A 17343-nucleotide genomic window follows, 5' to 3' on the forward strand; every position below is an offset into this window, starting at 1 on the left:
CCTGTGAATTACTGTAATGGAATGGAATTAACTAATTAGACTTTTGACTCATTTTACAATTGACAATAATTTGATTATTACCTCAGAAACACAAGGAATGACTGACATACCATCAATTAATTTAACAAATAACAATTCCTTTGATTAAATATGAGTACAAGACCTTTGGATCCGAAGGGGGAAAACATACATTCCAAGCATCATCACCGCTTTGAAGTCGGCTCACAACCTGATGAACTGAGCCCGGACGTACACATTTCATGAGCCTGGTTCGTGTTGTTGCTTTAGGCCAAAGAGATTAGACTCCCACAGAGAAGCAAGGTGAAAAAGCGAAAGCACCAAACTGAGAGTAAGTGCGCTGTATACATCTTTCATTCGAGGAATTACATCCATTTGAGGCAAACTGCTGCCAGACGGTGAACCTACCTGGTAAACAATCACACTTGAACCCTCTTGTTAGATTCACACATGCCGCACTGTGTTGACACAGACCATCAACACAGTGGTTTAGATGTGTGTTGCAGTGCGGCCCGGAGTACCCATGGTGACACACACATCTATAAGTATTTGCCAGCTCTTCACAGAGGCGACTCCCCTCAGGGTTGCAGGGATTCGACACGCATTGGTTCACAGATGAGGAGCATTCATTGCCATGGTATCCTGTAAGAAGAGGGATCAAAGTAATGATTGATGTGCGGCGCTATGTACAGTATCCTCCTGACTTCCCACGTCTGGCAGACATCATGGATCGTGATTCCACGTAATGCTGTCGTTGCCAGTGTTTTCCTCTCTGCCGTTTTATAAATTCTATCCAGCATGAGCCTGAAGCACTAAATCCAACGAGGGATTTTAGCAACAGTACACAAAGTAAAATAACTGTGATGTGTGGTGTGTTTTTTTCCTCAAATGTAACTAATTTGCAGATTTGTACACATGCTTTCTAATGGTATTCACTTAGAGGTTAATGCTGTTCGGGTGATACCATAACAGTAATCAACAACACGAGTACATTTCCACATGCATTAAGGGCTCAATTTAAAAGAGAGGGATTGATGTAGAGTAGGCTAAGACACACTGTGGTTATAATGATATTGTAGCTTCCAGCATCGTGTGTTGCATAAGCTATTGCATGTTGCATTGCTATTGCATGTCTGCATTTGTAGATGGAGTTACTGTAGTTATGACAATAGCAATTTGTATTCTTATTGTAATTTTCTTCTATTCTATATTCACGTTTGAATTTTTTACTTAATTTAACTTTATCGTAATATTGGTACCTTATTATGCTTATGCTATGCACCAATACACCAATGCAAAGTCCTTGTAGGTGAACCCTACTTGGCAATAAACCAGATTTCTGATTCTGACAAGCTTGAGTCCTATATCAAAATAGCTTCACAAAATTCATGACCAATCAACTTCATAAATGTGCTTTAATACCTGGAGGGCAAATACATTGCATTTCCCCAGCTGAGTTGTAGGAGCAGGTTCCTCCATTTCTGCAGAACTCAACACCCGATGCACAAGCGGAGACAAATGTGGAGCAATTCTTACCTGAGAGGTAGATAAAGATTGTTAATTGAGTGCTATAAAAATGAACACACACTGAGAAGAAAAAAGAGCACATCACCAACATAATGACACATCTCAATATCCGACAAATTAGTTTGACTGCAGAGATTGACAATCATTAACGTGAGGAACCAGCGTGATGTGGGGCGTGTGTGTTTGGTAATGGAGCCAGTAGGAGTGATACTACGGTATAACTGCCATATCTTTGTACTCATGCAGTTTTTTACGACAGCTAAAAGCACACTATTTATTTTGTCTAGGTTTATGCCTGTTTACACTGTCACAGTACAAAAATATGAATACAATTCCCTTGCTAGTACTGCGCAACAAGTGATGGATACAACAAAGGTTCCATTCATACCACAACAAATATAAAACTGTAGACAAAATAAACATGTATTAGTAATGTACAGATCAGCATTCTGTAAACTTGAGTTAGTATTACTGTATATGTAAGATAAACAGCACCTTTGATACAAGGTTCAAGGTTTTTATTTTGTCATTTGTGCCGAGACCAACAGTCCAGACACATTGGAATTTTTTGTGCATGGCTCTGAGTCAACAGTTTTTGAAATAAAAAACACACTATAATAAGAAAAAGAAAAAATATAAATTAGGAAACCACTATACATACGGTGGTATATGTACAAAAGGTGGTAGTATGTACAAGAAAGGTATTAGATACAGTTTTTAAAAAGTGTTAAATAACTGTAATAAATAGGCTACATTTTGGTAGCCAATATATCATCTTTTGAAAAATACTTTATCCGATACAATTTTCTACAAGAGGAGAAACAAAGATATGTTTCTCCTCAATCAGCTGCTGAAATCGGTGAATGAGCTCTTACATTCGACCAGTTTGATGGTTATCACTACTGAAGAGTCATCAATCTGCACAATATTCATTAAAGTCTAAACTATGAAAATGATGCCTCAGATAACTCACCGGCAAAGCCTGAAGGACAGATGCACTCATAGTCTGCAACCAGGTCAATACAGGTGGAATTATTGGCACAGTATCCATGGGCACATTCATCATAGTTGATTTCACAGTTCAACCCCCCAAACCCTAGTATGAAGAGAGAAAGAGAAATCTCATCAGTGCATATCAGTAAACACCAGACATGAAAAGACACTAATTAATATCAAATTGCAGCCAAAAGCAGATGTATTGCAGTTTCATTGCTGAAGTTTTACATTAGTTTTCAATGTAAGCTCATCACGATAAAACATACATACATAATATGGAGAGTAGATTGTATTTATAAGTCTTGCACTGAAAAGATTTCATTTGAGAAAATCAATTATATTTTGTCATATTGTTGTGACAATATTTTAATGGGAAATGTTTAATTCGAAGTAACATTAGCATAATTAATATCTAAAAAATAAAAGGTTAAAGTCATGAAGTGAAAGTGAGAGCTGCCAATTTCTGACATTTTAGTCCCCCATAAATATATTCCGTCGCATGGTCACGCTACAAAATGACTATCATTAGCACCGTCACACAGTGCAGATACAGGAGGCCCATGACTAATGCTTGGCTATCAGCACCATCGGTGCAGGTCAAATTCTCATCATTTCTCAAACTGACCATGGAACCAATTTCCACCTCTCTCCATGTCATAAAATTTGACAATTATCCTGACTTCATTAAAAATGCATAACAGGCTTCACCCGCAATCAAGGTTTAATCAGAGGTATGTCTCACAGGTAAGATGTCAACCAGACCAAGAAATTATTCAAAAAATAGCTGAGATTTATTCCTTCTTACTCTAATGATGCAAATGATAATTTCTGATGGAATGGTTTTATGTGATCGGTGATAATTTAAAGCAAATATCTGTTAACCTTACCGGTATTGAATGGAAAGTCATGAGACATGAACAAATGTGTAGTTGAAAATCTTGATGTATACAAGAAGCAATCAACATCAAATGCTACAAAAACATTTTGTTGATAGTATACAGGTAATCATTCCAAGCAAACACTACAACAAATGAGTACACTGATTGGTCCCTGGAAAAGCGCGCTAATCAACTAAATCCCCTGTTGGGTTTGGTCAGGACACATTTATGTGGACTCTCAACCTTCAACGGCTTTAAGGCACATGAATTAAGGTACATTTGTCACATTGATGGCGAAAAAAAAGATCATGACCAAGAATCTCTTCCAGTTGTGGAGATTTATTCCTTCTTACTCTAATGATGCAAATGATAATTTCTGATGGAATGGTTTTATGTGATCGGTGATAATTTAAAGCAAATATCTGTTAACCTTACCGGTATTGAATGGAAAGTCATGAGACATGAACAAATGTGTAGTTGAAAATCTTGATGTATACAAGAAGCAATCAACATCAAATGCTACAAAAACATTTTGTTGATAGTATACAGGTAATCATTCCAAGCAAACACTACAACAAATGAGTACACTGATTGGTCCCTGGAAAAGCGCGCTAATCAACTAAATCCCCTGTTGGGTTTGGTCAGGACACATTTATGTGGACTCTCAACCTTCAACGGCTTTAAGGCACATGAATTAAGGTACATTTGTCACATTGATGGCGAAAAAAAAGATCATGACCAAGAATCTCTTCCAGTTGTGGAGAAGGGGTTAAATCCTTGTACATTCCCCAATTAAATGAGCGTAGTTATCTTTCTTTCTCTTCAGGACACACTGCACCAAACCGAGTCTGCAGATCATAAATTGTTTGTGAGGAATGTAATGTGCAAGAAGAAGTTTCTTTGGTTTGTAGCAATAGTTATTTATGTCTGTGTTGGATGCTTTCTAATAGTTCTGATATACTTAGGAGATTTTTTAGCAGGGGAGTCTAAGGAATGGTCCTTAAGTTCTTGAGTTGATATTGTTAAAGTAATGAGTTTGAATAATTTCACATTTGTATTGTAAGTGTTGAAATGATAAGTCTGAGAGGCAAAATGTTTTTTCTCTAATAAGGCAACTGGCACATTTTGTCCTTCTCTATTTTTTCTTTACTTCTTTAAACCATTTGAGACTGCAGACTCGAGTCTTTAGGACTAAGTTGGCTTCCCTGATTATTTTTACTGTGAATATTGGTCCCATGAGAGAAATGGAAAATGGTTCCAAAGTTTAAAATCAGAAAAATAAACTACAATGAGACACCTTATGACATTTGTACATTATTCAGTTTATCTGGGATATATTTACCTAGGTACTATAAGTGGGATGAGTTGAAGCTGTGTTTGTTTCCTGGATACTTAAAAAAATGGGTTCACTCAATGCCTTTCCATTTGCCCATTCATCCACAGGAAAAACAAATAGACCACCGAACAACGAAATAGAGGTAGAATGAGTGCAAAGGTGAAAGCCAGGGTCATAACTCCAGGACTGAAACTGGTTGGTTGCACACCAACAAAGGTCTGAATTAGTCACATACTCAATATTGTCTCAACTATTTGGGAATCTAATTGCATTGCCACTTACCTTCTGGGCAGAAGCACTGATACAGGTCATTGCCGTCCACACACATTCCACCGTTCTGGCAGGGCTTTGACTCACACTCATTGAGATTTATTTCACAAAATGACCCTTCAAACCCTGCAGCATATTTAAAAAAAAAATAATAATAATAAAGTTATTGGACTCCTTTTTTGCCTGGTTAAATTCTTCAGCCAATTAGGATCAGCGTGTCTTTGTTTTCACAAACAAAAGATTGTATTCAAAGCTTGTGTTGATTCAAAGAGCTTGCTGGGCACATGCAGACTCAGCTCACTGGATCATTTAATCATGTTTAATAAGAGCCAGTCATTGCCCTTCTGATTTATTGCATTAAACAAGCCAAATCCAGTGATTTTTAAGATCAAAGTCACTCTATACACAAAGGGAACCACATGAAACAAATAACATGCATCAGCGCACATGTGTAAACGCACTCGACAGAACACACACACACACACACACACACACACACACACACACACACACACACACACACACACACACACACACACACACACACACACCATTAAAGAGAAGAAACATGTCAGTGTTTAAGGCACATTATTGCTGGTGCTACACAAGCTGTTAATGGGTTAACCTCACACTTATCTAGCATAGAGTGTTTGTGATGTGCTTCACACAGTCAGCCAAGGACTAAACCGAGCATTGGAGTTTTAAGATGCTCTTCACAATTAGGAAAAACGAATATAAAAGAACAGTCAGCATAAGCCATTTCCCCTCCGAAACAATGCTGTGGGGTTATATAAAAACGAGCAATCAAAGAACAAGTACTGCTGCAATGCAAAAACTGTGGTATCACAAAAACTGTCTCATGCCAAGTGGGGCTCTTGATGAAACTACTGCTGAAATAATTTTACGGCAAAAATAAGTCTTGCACTTAAAAGTTGCTCCTTTGAAATGAATGCTAATGCAAAACAAAAACCGCTGTCAAAAACAGTTTTGTGTTGTAAAAACACAATTATTGCCCTGCAAAAAGTGCTCTTCGAGAGAGTTTAACAACTTAAAAATGTGGGAACATTTTCCCCAGCAACCTTCCGAACAAGCCAGAAAAGCATAGTCCACCATTGTGAGTTCATTAAACACCTCAGTTCAAGAATATGGTTTAGTGTGAGGACTAAATATAGGTCAAAAAGTTGACAGCATGTGGTACACAGAATAGCGAGGGAGGGTATGAGTAACATGTTTTGCAACACATTAGGTTGGCAATATTAGATCAAACCTGAAACGTTTAGACATGACAGCATCGCAGTATGCCCTTGAGAAGTGAGCTGAGGAGAGCAGCCCGCCGCAGGTTGCTTTCATTTACATAAGAAATCACTCACAATCCTTCACTTTGACGTCTGCCGAGCATAAGTGCAAAAGGAGTAATGAAGTTAGGGTTATTGATTGGGTTACATGAACTTCTAGGTAATAGCCATTCATTTGAAAGCAGATAGCAGAGCCAGGGTAGAGTTGACTGAATTATTATTGGTGTAGTTTGGCTGTGAAAAAAAAAGTTTTTTATTTCAAGTACTGTTACTGTATCCAGGAATAAGCTGACTGAGTTCCAGTGCATGTACACACAGTACTATACTGGCACTCTGTCACTCACTGCACGCATATCATTGACTTGTAAAAGTCTGAAGCCTGGTACTCCCGGCAAGCCTCAGAGTATCTAACAGGTCAAGCCTCTTCCTCTTCCTCCTGTTATCCCTGTCACTGCTGGCAGCTACAGCTGTGATAACACTGTCATCCTCATGGAGGGGAATCAGCGGGACTGACACACAAACTAAATTGTTTTCTTCCTGCAGGAGCTGTCAAACTAATCTGCGTAAGATTATCATATGTTTATGAAGGGGTAAAAGGTGTTTTGGGGGTTTTCTTTGTTTGTGCGTGGTCTAGTTCGTGGTTCTCGTCCTTTTGTCAGTGATGTGGTGGAGAGGAGGACGCTGAAGAAACTTTTGTCCATGTTGGACAACCTGGACCACCCTCTCTACCACCTGCTGCAGGGCCAGTGGAGCACTTTCTCAAAGAGATTCCTCACGCTCCGCTGCAATAAGGACCGTTACAGGAGAACATTCCTGCCGACAGCAATACGGCTTTATAACAAGTCACCGCTTGCTAGTTAATTTAATTTGTATATATCTTTCATCCCTGTTGCTTCTTTATATATTTGATCTTTTATCTTGTGTGTTTGTATCTTCAAGTTGTAAGGCGCTACGGACGACGACAAACAAATGTCCCCTTGGGGATTAATAAAGTATATATTCATTCATTCATGTACCCCCTGTGAAATGTGTTTTCAGACAAGTACCCCCTAACCAGCACAAAGCATTTTTGGTTGAAAAAAAAACAATGTAATTCACAGCGCTTTGCCATCAGTGTCTGATTTAATATAGAACTTACACTTCTATTATTGAATATTTATTAAATCACTATTTTTAAAGGGTTTTTGAATTCACACTAATTTTAAATATATATTTTTTAAATCTCAAGTACCCCCAGTACCCTCATTTGAGAACCACTGGTCTAGTAAGAGAACACAAGAAGGACTCCTATGCAGTCTTGATCTGATCAAACTAAAAAAGACAATAATCTACTTATTGATCTACAGACAGCTACTAAAACACCAACTGATTGTGCAGTATTTTTTGTACAGCGACATATTCCTTTTAGTAAAGTGACCTTGAAGCCTGAGAAAAGGCAGGATTTTCCACGTGTTAATATAACTGTGTGACAAATATAACACCTGTTAAAGGTCTTGCTCACCTCTTTCACACGTGCAAGAGACATTTTGTCCATCCTTTGTTTCCCTGCATATTATTGTATGTTCACTGCACAGTCCAAATGAGCAAAGGTCAATATCCACCGAGCAATCTTTCCCCTTGAACCCTGCAATGAAAATTGAGTTAACAACGGAGGACATTCAGAAACAGCCAAACCTTGGGAAATAAACTAGGAGGTCTGAATTCATAAAACACACACACACACACACACACACACACACACACACACACACACATATATATATATATATATATATATATATATATATATATATATTTGTGGCTGTATGTTTTATTCGGGTTAGACACCTTTTCTCTAGCACATTAATGGGGGTATCGATTCTTCCCCTTGCAATTTACCTGCTATGCAGTATGCTAATTGAGTGAATCATTGACAGAGACCCACCCTAGCAAACTGATCTATATCACATTTATCTGCCCCACCAAATGCCTGTCTGCATGCCACTGATAGATACCCATGTCAATATCTATTGTTGTAAATAAAGCACAGACGGATGCTGTGACTGAAACTCATTACACGTGTTTGTACAAATATATATGACTTAAAGGGAGAATCCTAAAATAGATTACTGGGATTTTTTTCACTGACATCACACGGTTTAACCCGTGGCCATTAGATAATGGCCATGATTTAAAGAAACAAATGCATTTAATTGTTACATTCACAAAAGGTTAGGCAGCTTACTGTATGGAGTCACAGAATATTTGTGTTTTTAAATAGCAAAACATTTAAAATATCTAATACTAACGTAAAAAACTCTCCAAACTACAAGCCTCTAAACAGGAAGAATGTCCCATATCACCGTCATGAATCTTTGTGTCTGCAAAGTAGGTCTCACTCACTGGCAAAGGAGTGAACTATTTCAAATGCTGCTTCCCAATGCTGCTTCCCTTTTTTTTTAATCAATGCTTGAATAAACCAATAGGACCGCAGCTAGATTATGTACTTCCTGTTGTAGGCAGTCTCCACTTCCTTTACATTGTAACCTTCTTCCAGACCCGAGTACTTTACACCAACACATCTATCTGGATGTTAGACGACCTTCCAACTACCCTTTTCTCATCATATTATGCATTGCCTTGACTAGTTAATGGACAGCTATTGCCTCCAACAGAGTGTTCAGAAGTGTTTAATAACCAATTGTGCATGCAATTCACTCTGAGGTTAATGTTGCATGAAGGAATGTCACATTTACAGTGTCACCATCTCCAAATGGGACTTCCTATTCTATCTGACAGCTACTAGCAGCTCAGCCCAACTCTGCTTCAGAAACAAGAGCAGAAATGGAAAGGCAATGTGTTTTACCTTATCTCAAAATGTGCAATCGTACTGAGACATACTATGATGTATTGTTAATACTTTACAGTAATACATTAAAGCCAAGTCCTTATGTACCCATGTTCAGTGGTTAATGATAACAGCCGCGGGTCATAACTACTCTTGGCTCGGAGAACTGCTTCATCAGCACATTTAGTCATCTCTCATCACCAACGTTCTGGTTGCTTCACTGAGCTGAAAAACTGAAAATAATGTTCTTGGATAGAACTCACCAAATTCAGTTGTTACTTCTAAAAGAGTTTAATAAATAAAATGAGACTGTGAGGTAATATACGGATATAAAACCTGGATTTAGCTTGTTACCTCCACCAAAGAGCGCTTCTCAAGGACCATCTTTAAGACCAGTCGAGCACACAACTGCAGAGATATGACTAAATTGCTAAACATTATACATTTAAATAGGGTCATTAACAGGAATTTGACATTTTTCCGAAAAACCATGGCTGTCATCAAGTAATCAGCATGATTGCCAATCACTATGTGTGTTTTGATTAGATATTTCCATTTCCTGTCATCAAAACTATTTTAGAGAATTGTTTAACCTTGGCCAAAGTATCCCTGATAACTTTAGTGATAATAACAGTTAAAACTAATTCAATAATAATGATAAGGCAAGGCAAGCCAAGTTTATTTGTATAGCACATTCAAGAACAAGGCGATTCAAAGTGCTTCACATAAAACCACTAAAAGCATCAAAACATAATGCAGATTTAAAACAGTTAAGAAAACATTAAAACAGTCAAAAAGCAAAATAAAAAATAAAAGTTGAAAAAGCAAAATAAAAAATAAAATAATAGATCAACTGGACAACACAGACATGATGTACTGTGGCTGAAAACATAAAACTGTACCAGGAATCGGTCAGAACACAGGATTGTAAAATAATCTGATTCTGATTTGTGTATTTGTTGGGAGAAACAAGCAAACCTGACAGACCATCTATCTAATTGACTTTCAGAAGAGATAAAGTGATCAGTAACACCTGTCTATAAATCTTTCAATGAAATCAAAACAGTAATGGAGGCTTTACTGACACATTGGTGTTCTGTTCTTACCCAAATCTAATTTGAGCTAAGAGCAGAAAAAATAATATGAGAAAATTATTTACAGTGATGCATTTGCTCTGTCCATAATGTCATAAAAACACATCATGTAACAGGTGCTGGACTTGTTTCAAGGCAGTAAATGTTTTAATGACTTCATCCGCATTTTAATTGATTTATTGACTAGTAAAATAGAGGCACTTTTGGCTGAGGGAAAGGCAAAACAAGATGTGCAACGACAACAAAACAGGGGTGATATTGTTTCACTACAATATATTCAAACAACTAAAGTCGGAGGGTAGACTTCAAAAGAATACAAATGTAAAATATCCAGCATAAACCATGCAGTTCTTTTGCCTGTGTGGTATATATATATATATATTGGGAAAATGATTTAGCGAAACCGACCCATTGATCGGTGCCAGAGTGTATTTTGGGTCCGGTCAACACCTACAGAATGTTTTGTGGGTTTTATTTATCAAATATTTGTCTGTAAATCCTGTTCTGTGGATTGTGGCTGTTTACTACTGAATGTGACATTGGACTGTGACATTCTGACTAGTGCAATCAAGTAGTGATTAAGTATTATATTACCAGAGGGCCTAGTAAAATCAGCAGCGCACTGAGGACTGCAACACCTCCCTCTCTTACGGACTGATTGGGGATCTTTTCGGGAGCATGCGTTTTAAAATGTCTGACAAATAAACATGTGTAATACACAGTGTTACTTGATTAAAGAACAATGCTGAAAGCCAAATCTCTGTTTGATTAGTTAAGTCATGTTTACATGCATTAACGCTTAGCAAGATAGAAAACAGTTTTTCTTAACCTTTGATTCTACAAATCAAAACCTGAATATCTTTAAAAACGTCATCCAAAAAACAGATTTTATTATTTCTATTTGCTTCGTGTCGAGCATTTTAAGGTGCAGATTTTAACTGGTTTCTTGCCTGCATTCAAATATGTGTTCCTGATAATTCCTCTCTGCTATCTTTCTAAGCACACCTTGAACACAAATACAAAAATTATCAGAGCAAACTAAATTGTTTGTAAATACATGAGAAATAAACGTTCCACGTATTCCCAAGGTACAGTAAACAAAAAAAATAATGGCTTGATATTTTTGTAAACATGCTCAATAATAAACAAGTTATTGGTACTTACCAAGAGGACAATGACAAATGTAGTCATTTATCAGATCCATGCACTTGCCTCCATTTAGACAAGGCTGCGACCAGCAGTCATTTACATTCTCAGAGCAGGTCCTTCCTGCAGGATGATGAGAGAGACAAATAAACTCTACTTCATGTCACGGGGCTACAGCTGGAAAAATCTTTCTACAACACGCTTTGCTGTCCTCTTGGACATTTCATGCTCATTGAAGGTGCGAAGCTTAATAAGAGCAGAATAACACTATACACATTCAGAACTTATTCAGTTCACCTTTCTGTTTATTTACCAACATTGAGCTTCACCTGGTTTATTGGTGACAGGATTTGACTTCACAAGGTAGCTGAATGCCTCCGATTCTGCGTACTGGCTCAAAATTTGATTGAATGATTACGTGTTCAGCATGTCGCAGATTGTATATATGCAGAAATGGTGGAGCTTCAATGTTATTATCCTCTGGGCAAGAGTTGATAAAGAATTGATTCCAGATTTTACTGACACATTTAGTGCTCCACTAGGCCTGGCCTCTGGCGATATTTCAGACCTCTTATTTCTCTATGAGCCAGAGAGCTCACAGAGAATAAACAGCCGACATCCTCAGGCGCTGCTGTCCACATCAAAGGTAATTGTACTTTTGCCATCACGACCCCTTACACCGGCAAGTGCTTTATTAATCACCTACTATAAAGGTACTCCCATATATAATTAAGGTAGCGACTGACTGTACCTACAGCCTAAACAAATTGTATAAATATACACTTTGTACTTTGAGTCTATGATAATAAGCCAGATCGTAATGCCAGCCAATAATAATGATCAATATAGACATTTTTACCACACATGGGCCAGATTATGCCAAATGTCTCAGAAATAAGACAGCATATTTTAAATGTACATTTTCTAACACTTATTTGATTTTGGTCTTACTAAATATAATAAAGTGGACATTTTTATAGCATTGAATCTGCCCGTTTTAAAATAACATATTAATTGTAACAAGTCATTTTAACTGAGTTAATTTTGCCTTAAAAACATCTGCTTAACATGGCACAGATGTTAAGTATAAAAAAAGTGGCATTTATGTTAACAGTGATGAATTAATTCATAACTTCAAGCTACAAGTTTCTGCATGTGGTTTCATTCTAAATAACTCTTCAGTTATACAAGTGAATCGTATTTCTCCTACATTCATTACTGCAATAAAAAGGGGCAAAGACATGATTTTTATATTACCATAAATCTCTTTCTCACACATAATGATCTACAAAAAGGAGATTGCCTTCCCAATCCAAGCAGTTTAGCGATTAAGAAACTGTTATCACTCTTGCTACAGCACAGGGTATCTCTTAATTTCAATCATTTCTATGTATAGTGATTCCAATTTTCAATCTACTCCCATAATATGTACAGAACTCAACTTGCATATTTTACATATCAATTTTCAATGAGAAAAATGACCTAATGTTCAATAATGCCAAGCATATTCTGATGAATTTTCTGTGTAAATCCTTTGTATTTCAAACAATAAAGCCTGCTCTAAAACCTGAAATTCCTGTGGCTGGCTATACAAATGGCTGCAAATGGGCTCACATTGGCATCAGATGGTCTCATACCCTCAAACCCCGGGGGACAGTGGCACTGATAATCACTGATTAGGTCCACACAGGTGGCGCCGCTTGCACAGGGGAAGCTGTTGCACTCATTTGTTTCCAGTTCGCAGATCGACCCTTCAAATCCAAGCATGCAGCGACAGGTGAAGTTATACTGCTGGTCCAGGCAAACGCCATGTTCAGAGCAGAGATGGCCAACACAGTAATCTATGTCCTCTTCACAGTAGACGCCTGTGTATCCTCTGGGACAAAGGCAGCTATCAACAGATTAAAGAGAATTTCTTAATACTGTATAGAGGTACAAGAATTCTTTCAACCCTGAAGGAAAAGAACAGTAAATGTCACTGCTTTTACAATCATTGACATTCTGGTGCCTGAATTGCCTGAAGACAATCAAGATGTTAAGGCTCACCTGTAACCATCAATCTCATCCACACAAGTGGCTCCATTTTGACACCAATGTTGAACACAATCATTGACATTTATACGGCAGGTCTGACCAGACCAACCAGCTGTACAGATGCAAGCGTAGCTACTGGCATCATTCAACATGCAGCGTCCTTCGTTGGCACATGGCTGTTGGAAGAAGACAGAGCCGTTAGATGCATACGCCGTGACGTATGCTGCCTCTTGTGCAAAAAATAAATAGCTTCATCTTGTACGTGGCCATTCTGCTAAAAAATATTACCATTCTTTTATAATGAAACCCAAAATAATTTCTTGCTCCCGGCTGCCTGAAAATGAGCTTCATCCCAGCCACATGGCACTCTCATGAATACTGATCCATGCTTTGTCCTGGATACGCTCAATATTCCATGTAGCATCTACATCCTGTCTTAAAAGACAAGATCAATGGTCATTGAGTGCTAAACCTCCCAAGAATTTGCTGTAACAAAACAGATACGCCTGCTAGCTGGTACTTGTGTATATATAGTAGAGGCTAACAAAGGGGCTGAGGAAGTGCAGACATCCTGGCATTTCTGTAGGGTGGCCAGCACAAGGGTTTTTCCACAGTGAGTGATCATCTCTATCTGTCATCTGAAGAAGCCCCTCTGTTTTGAAAGATTTTTTTTTTTTTTTTTAAAGGCAGAGGGTCGATCCATCTATACCTAAAGAACCCCGCACATTCAGAGATACAGATACTGCAAATCTTCAGTGGCACTCATCCGCATCAGGTGGCAGAGGCCTTTTCAGTCCCGTGAATGTGCTCCCCTCCTGCTTGCCAATAGCAAAATCCCTGACAAACAATCACACAATTCCAGCTTTGTCTTCTTTTACCATGACTGCTTAAACATCTTGCGGATGTGCGACCACATTCAGCATATAAAAAGAACACAAAAAAGTGCTTTGATGATTTAAATACGAAGCATACAGTACACTGTGAATATGAATAGTTCAACCTGTATCGTGTTTGTATTTAGTCAGGTCATAGGTCAGAATCTGTTACTTAACTACGTGTGGTTATTGGTTCTGTTTAATACAGCCTTCTTCTCAAGAAAACCAACATACTGTACAGCTTCAGCACCAGCTGATTGCTCTGTTTATGGATTATCGCATTTGCTGTCAATCTTCCTGTGGGAGTTATGTTTATTTTTATCCCTGTGTATAACAAAGGATTATCCCACATTTTATGAATACAATACTGAATTAATATTTGATACCTTCTCACTTAAGTCCTCAATGTTGTAATTCAGTTTGTGGTGACAGTTTGCAGAAATGTTGCAGGTTTCTATAAATAACTGTGTATTAATCCTACTCCCTTACTTATTATATGAGAGTTTTAACCCATAATAGACTGTGCCTTGTAATATCATTGTATTTGTGGTTTGAATAATGTCTTATGCCAAAGTGTCACACTGGTCATTTGTAAATGTATTCATAATTTACCATCACCCAACTAGATATGAATGTGATTGTACTGGTGGTGAGTTCTATCTTAGTGCTGTGCTCTTATGGGAGAAAACTGATAACACAGTGTGCTCGAAACACACAGATTACACAACACCTTCTCATTAATTTGCGTGTTATGGTTCCCTGCTGTTGTGATAATGTTGCTGCCCTTTTGAAGAGAACAACATATAAATTGCTTCAAGAGAAATAAACAAAAGATTGGGAGCTCTTTAAAAATGTATAGGACTTAAGAGGAATACTTAAAAGAAGTGCAGAGGAGGACAAACAGTCCATTAGATGTTTTTACCCACTTGAAGGTGTTGAGGGCAGGGTACACGGCAGGTGTATTCAAAGCCATCTGGAAGGTCCAAACACTGAGTCTTTGATGGACACGTGTTGTTGGGTAGAGCACAAGCATCAATGTCTACTTCACAATTATTTCCTAGAAAACCTGAAAGAAAAATATTTGATACAGTTGAAATAAGTAAAGCAATATGTGATTAGATTGGTCACAAACCCATCTCTAACTAATGTTAATTACCAGGACACGAGGTCAGCTCTTCTATGAATCTCATAGAAACGGACAGAATTGGGCTGACAGTGTTTGGATTGGCCCTGAAGCGAAGTCTATGTTCCTCCATGACTTTGTTCCACTTAACTCTCAAGTTGAGTCTTAACTTGGTTTTAATATTACAATTTTCATATGATGCTTCTCTAATTTTTTTTCATCTAATCCCTCTTTGTCTAGCTCTTTTGATTTGAATACTCAACTGTACCATTATCAGGAAAAAAGGGTTGGTTAGTAACACAGCAGACGCTTTGTCTTTGTTAACCCCTAATTGAGGAGGTGGAATTAGAATTTGAAATTATACATTTGGCATAACCAATAGTTGAATGGACCGTGAACCAACATAACAGAATTCTGTAAGCTTTATGAGAGACAAAACTATGCATTAGTTTGACTTTACCCATGCACTGTTGTTAAGCAAACATTCAGTATTGGGTTGGCAATATATTCTGTGACAGATAGGGCTTGGAAAAAATAAAATGTCCTGCAATTTATAATTCCACCCATGTTTTAAGACTTTGCTTAGTACTGTGGCCCGGCCCTCACCAGACTATTTTCTTACATTGTAGAACTCACTTCACCATGAGAAGATGCAGCAGATGAGGCATATGAGTGGAAGAGGCTTAGGTTTGCTGAGATAACAGATGGGATTTAGTAGCAAGGCTGGAAAGCCAGGGTGTGCCCTGTGGAATTTTGTTACCATGGATCTGTGGCCACATCTAGTACCAGTTTACTTAGAGAGTAAGGGATTCATGACTGGGGATTACGGGAGGCTGCAGAGGCAGCTTCAGAGGCAGCTGAAAAGAGCAACGGATGGCTCTGCCTGAAAAGAAAAGGCGCCAGGTTGTGTGCAAAGCATGGATATCCATCTTGTGTTTAAAATGGGAGATACAGCAAATATCAATGTCAAACATCACATTCTACTTACTCTATAATTGTCTAATGTTGTCCGTATATATGATTAGAAAGGAGGAAAACACAGTCATTGTAGGTACATTTGTAAAACATGTTCCTCAATAATGAGACCGGTGTGGATGGCTCCAGTCCTGATGGACTTGCTCTGAGCAGGTGTAACGGGGGCGGCACATGATAACCGTTGAGCCTTCTGGGGTGTTGTGGGTCCATTTCAACTTGACATCTGTGATGGGAGTTTCCTACTTGATAACCCGAATGATATAGTCATCAGCCCACCCCTCCATCCCTCTAACATCAGAGCCAGATTTCCACATAGATGCTCAACAAAAAAGCACAAGGGAGAGTGAACATAAGGATCACCATTATGATCACCAACCGAGCGGATATAAAACATGTTTTGACCTAGTTAGTTCAGTTCATTTGTTTATAAAGTATGATTCATTTAAAGTAAGAGGTATTTCTCATTTTCAGCTCTTCTGATATCATTGCATTGTTTATTGCAGTGTTCTAACCTGCTGGCCTTTGGAAAAGTTTGTCAGTTCTCCTTTTTATTTTGCAAAGGTTTCCTCCGTGAGTCCAAAGACATGCCAGTTAAGTGAACTGGAAACTCTAAATTCCCTGTAGGTATGACTTTGTTTTTCTGTCTGTGTGTTCGCCCTGAGATTGACTGGCAACCTGTCCAGGGTGTGGCCTACGTCTTACTATGCTGCTTTTCCAGCCCTGAGCAGCTCTGGGCAGGAAAAGCAGCATAGGAAACGGATGGATGAATAACGCTTCAAGCTATCATTCACCATCTTTTAAACTATGGAGAGTTGCACTTCAGACACTTCAAGGGATGACCCAATTCATCAGTTGACAAAAATACAATGCCCCTTCTGAAAGTCACCTTAAATAGCGACTCTGTTGTGCCTTGCTTCAGCAGCTGATGAGGCGAACAAACGCATGTGTC

At 38.2% G+C, this 17343-nt stretch overlaps 1 protein-coding gene across 1 annotated transcript in view; it reads right to left on the reverse strand.

Moving 5' to 3' along the window:
* The window catches only part of eys (eyes shut homolog), a gene marked incomplete at both ends in the record, with an annotated part of 160841 nt that overhangs the window by 118127 nt on the left and 25371 nt on the right, over positions 1-17343 (reverse strand). Inside the window, 8 exons of the mRNA XM_079229546.1 lie at positions 427-660; positions 2519-2641; positions 5038-5151; positions 7822-7944; positions 11406-11510; positions 13025-13278; positions 13434-13597; positions 15223-15362. Of these exons, the coding sequence (XP_079085672.1) occupies positions 427-660; positions 2519-2641; positions 5038-5151; positions 7822-7944; positions 11406-11510; positions 13025-13278; positions 13434-13597; positions 15223-15362 (1257 nt within the window). The remainder of the gene's footprint in view (positions 1-426; positions 661-2518; positions 2642-5037; positions 5152-7821; positions 7945-11405; positions 11511-13024; positions 13279-13433; positions 13598-15222; positions 15363-17343) is intronic.

Source organism: Taurulus bubalis, assembly GCF_910589615.1.
Source record: "Taurulus bubalis genome assembly, chromosome: 14".
Classification (NCBI taxonomy): Eukaryota; Metazoa; Chordata; class Actinopteri; order Perciformes; family Cottidae; genus Taurulus; species Taurulus bubalis.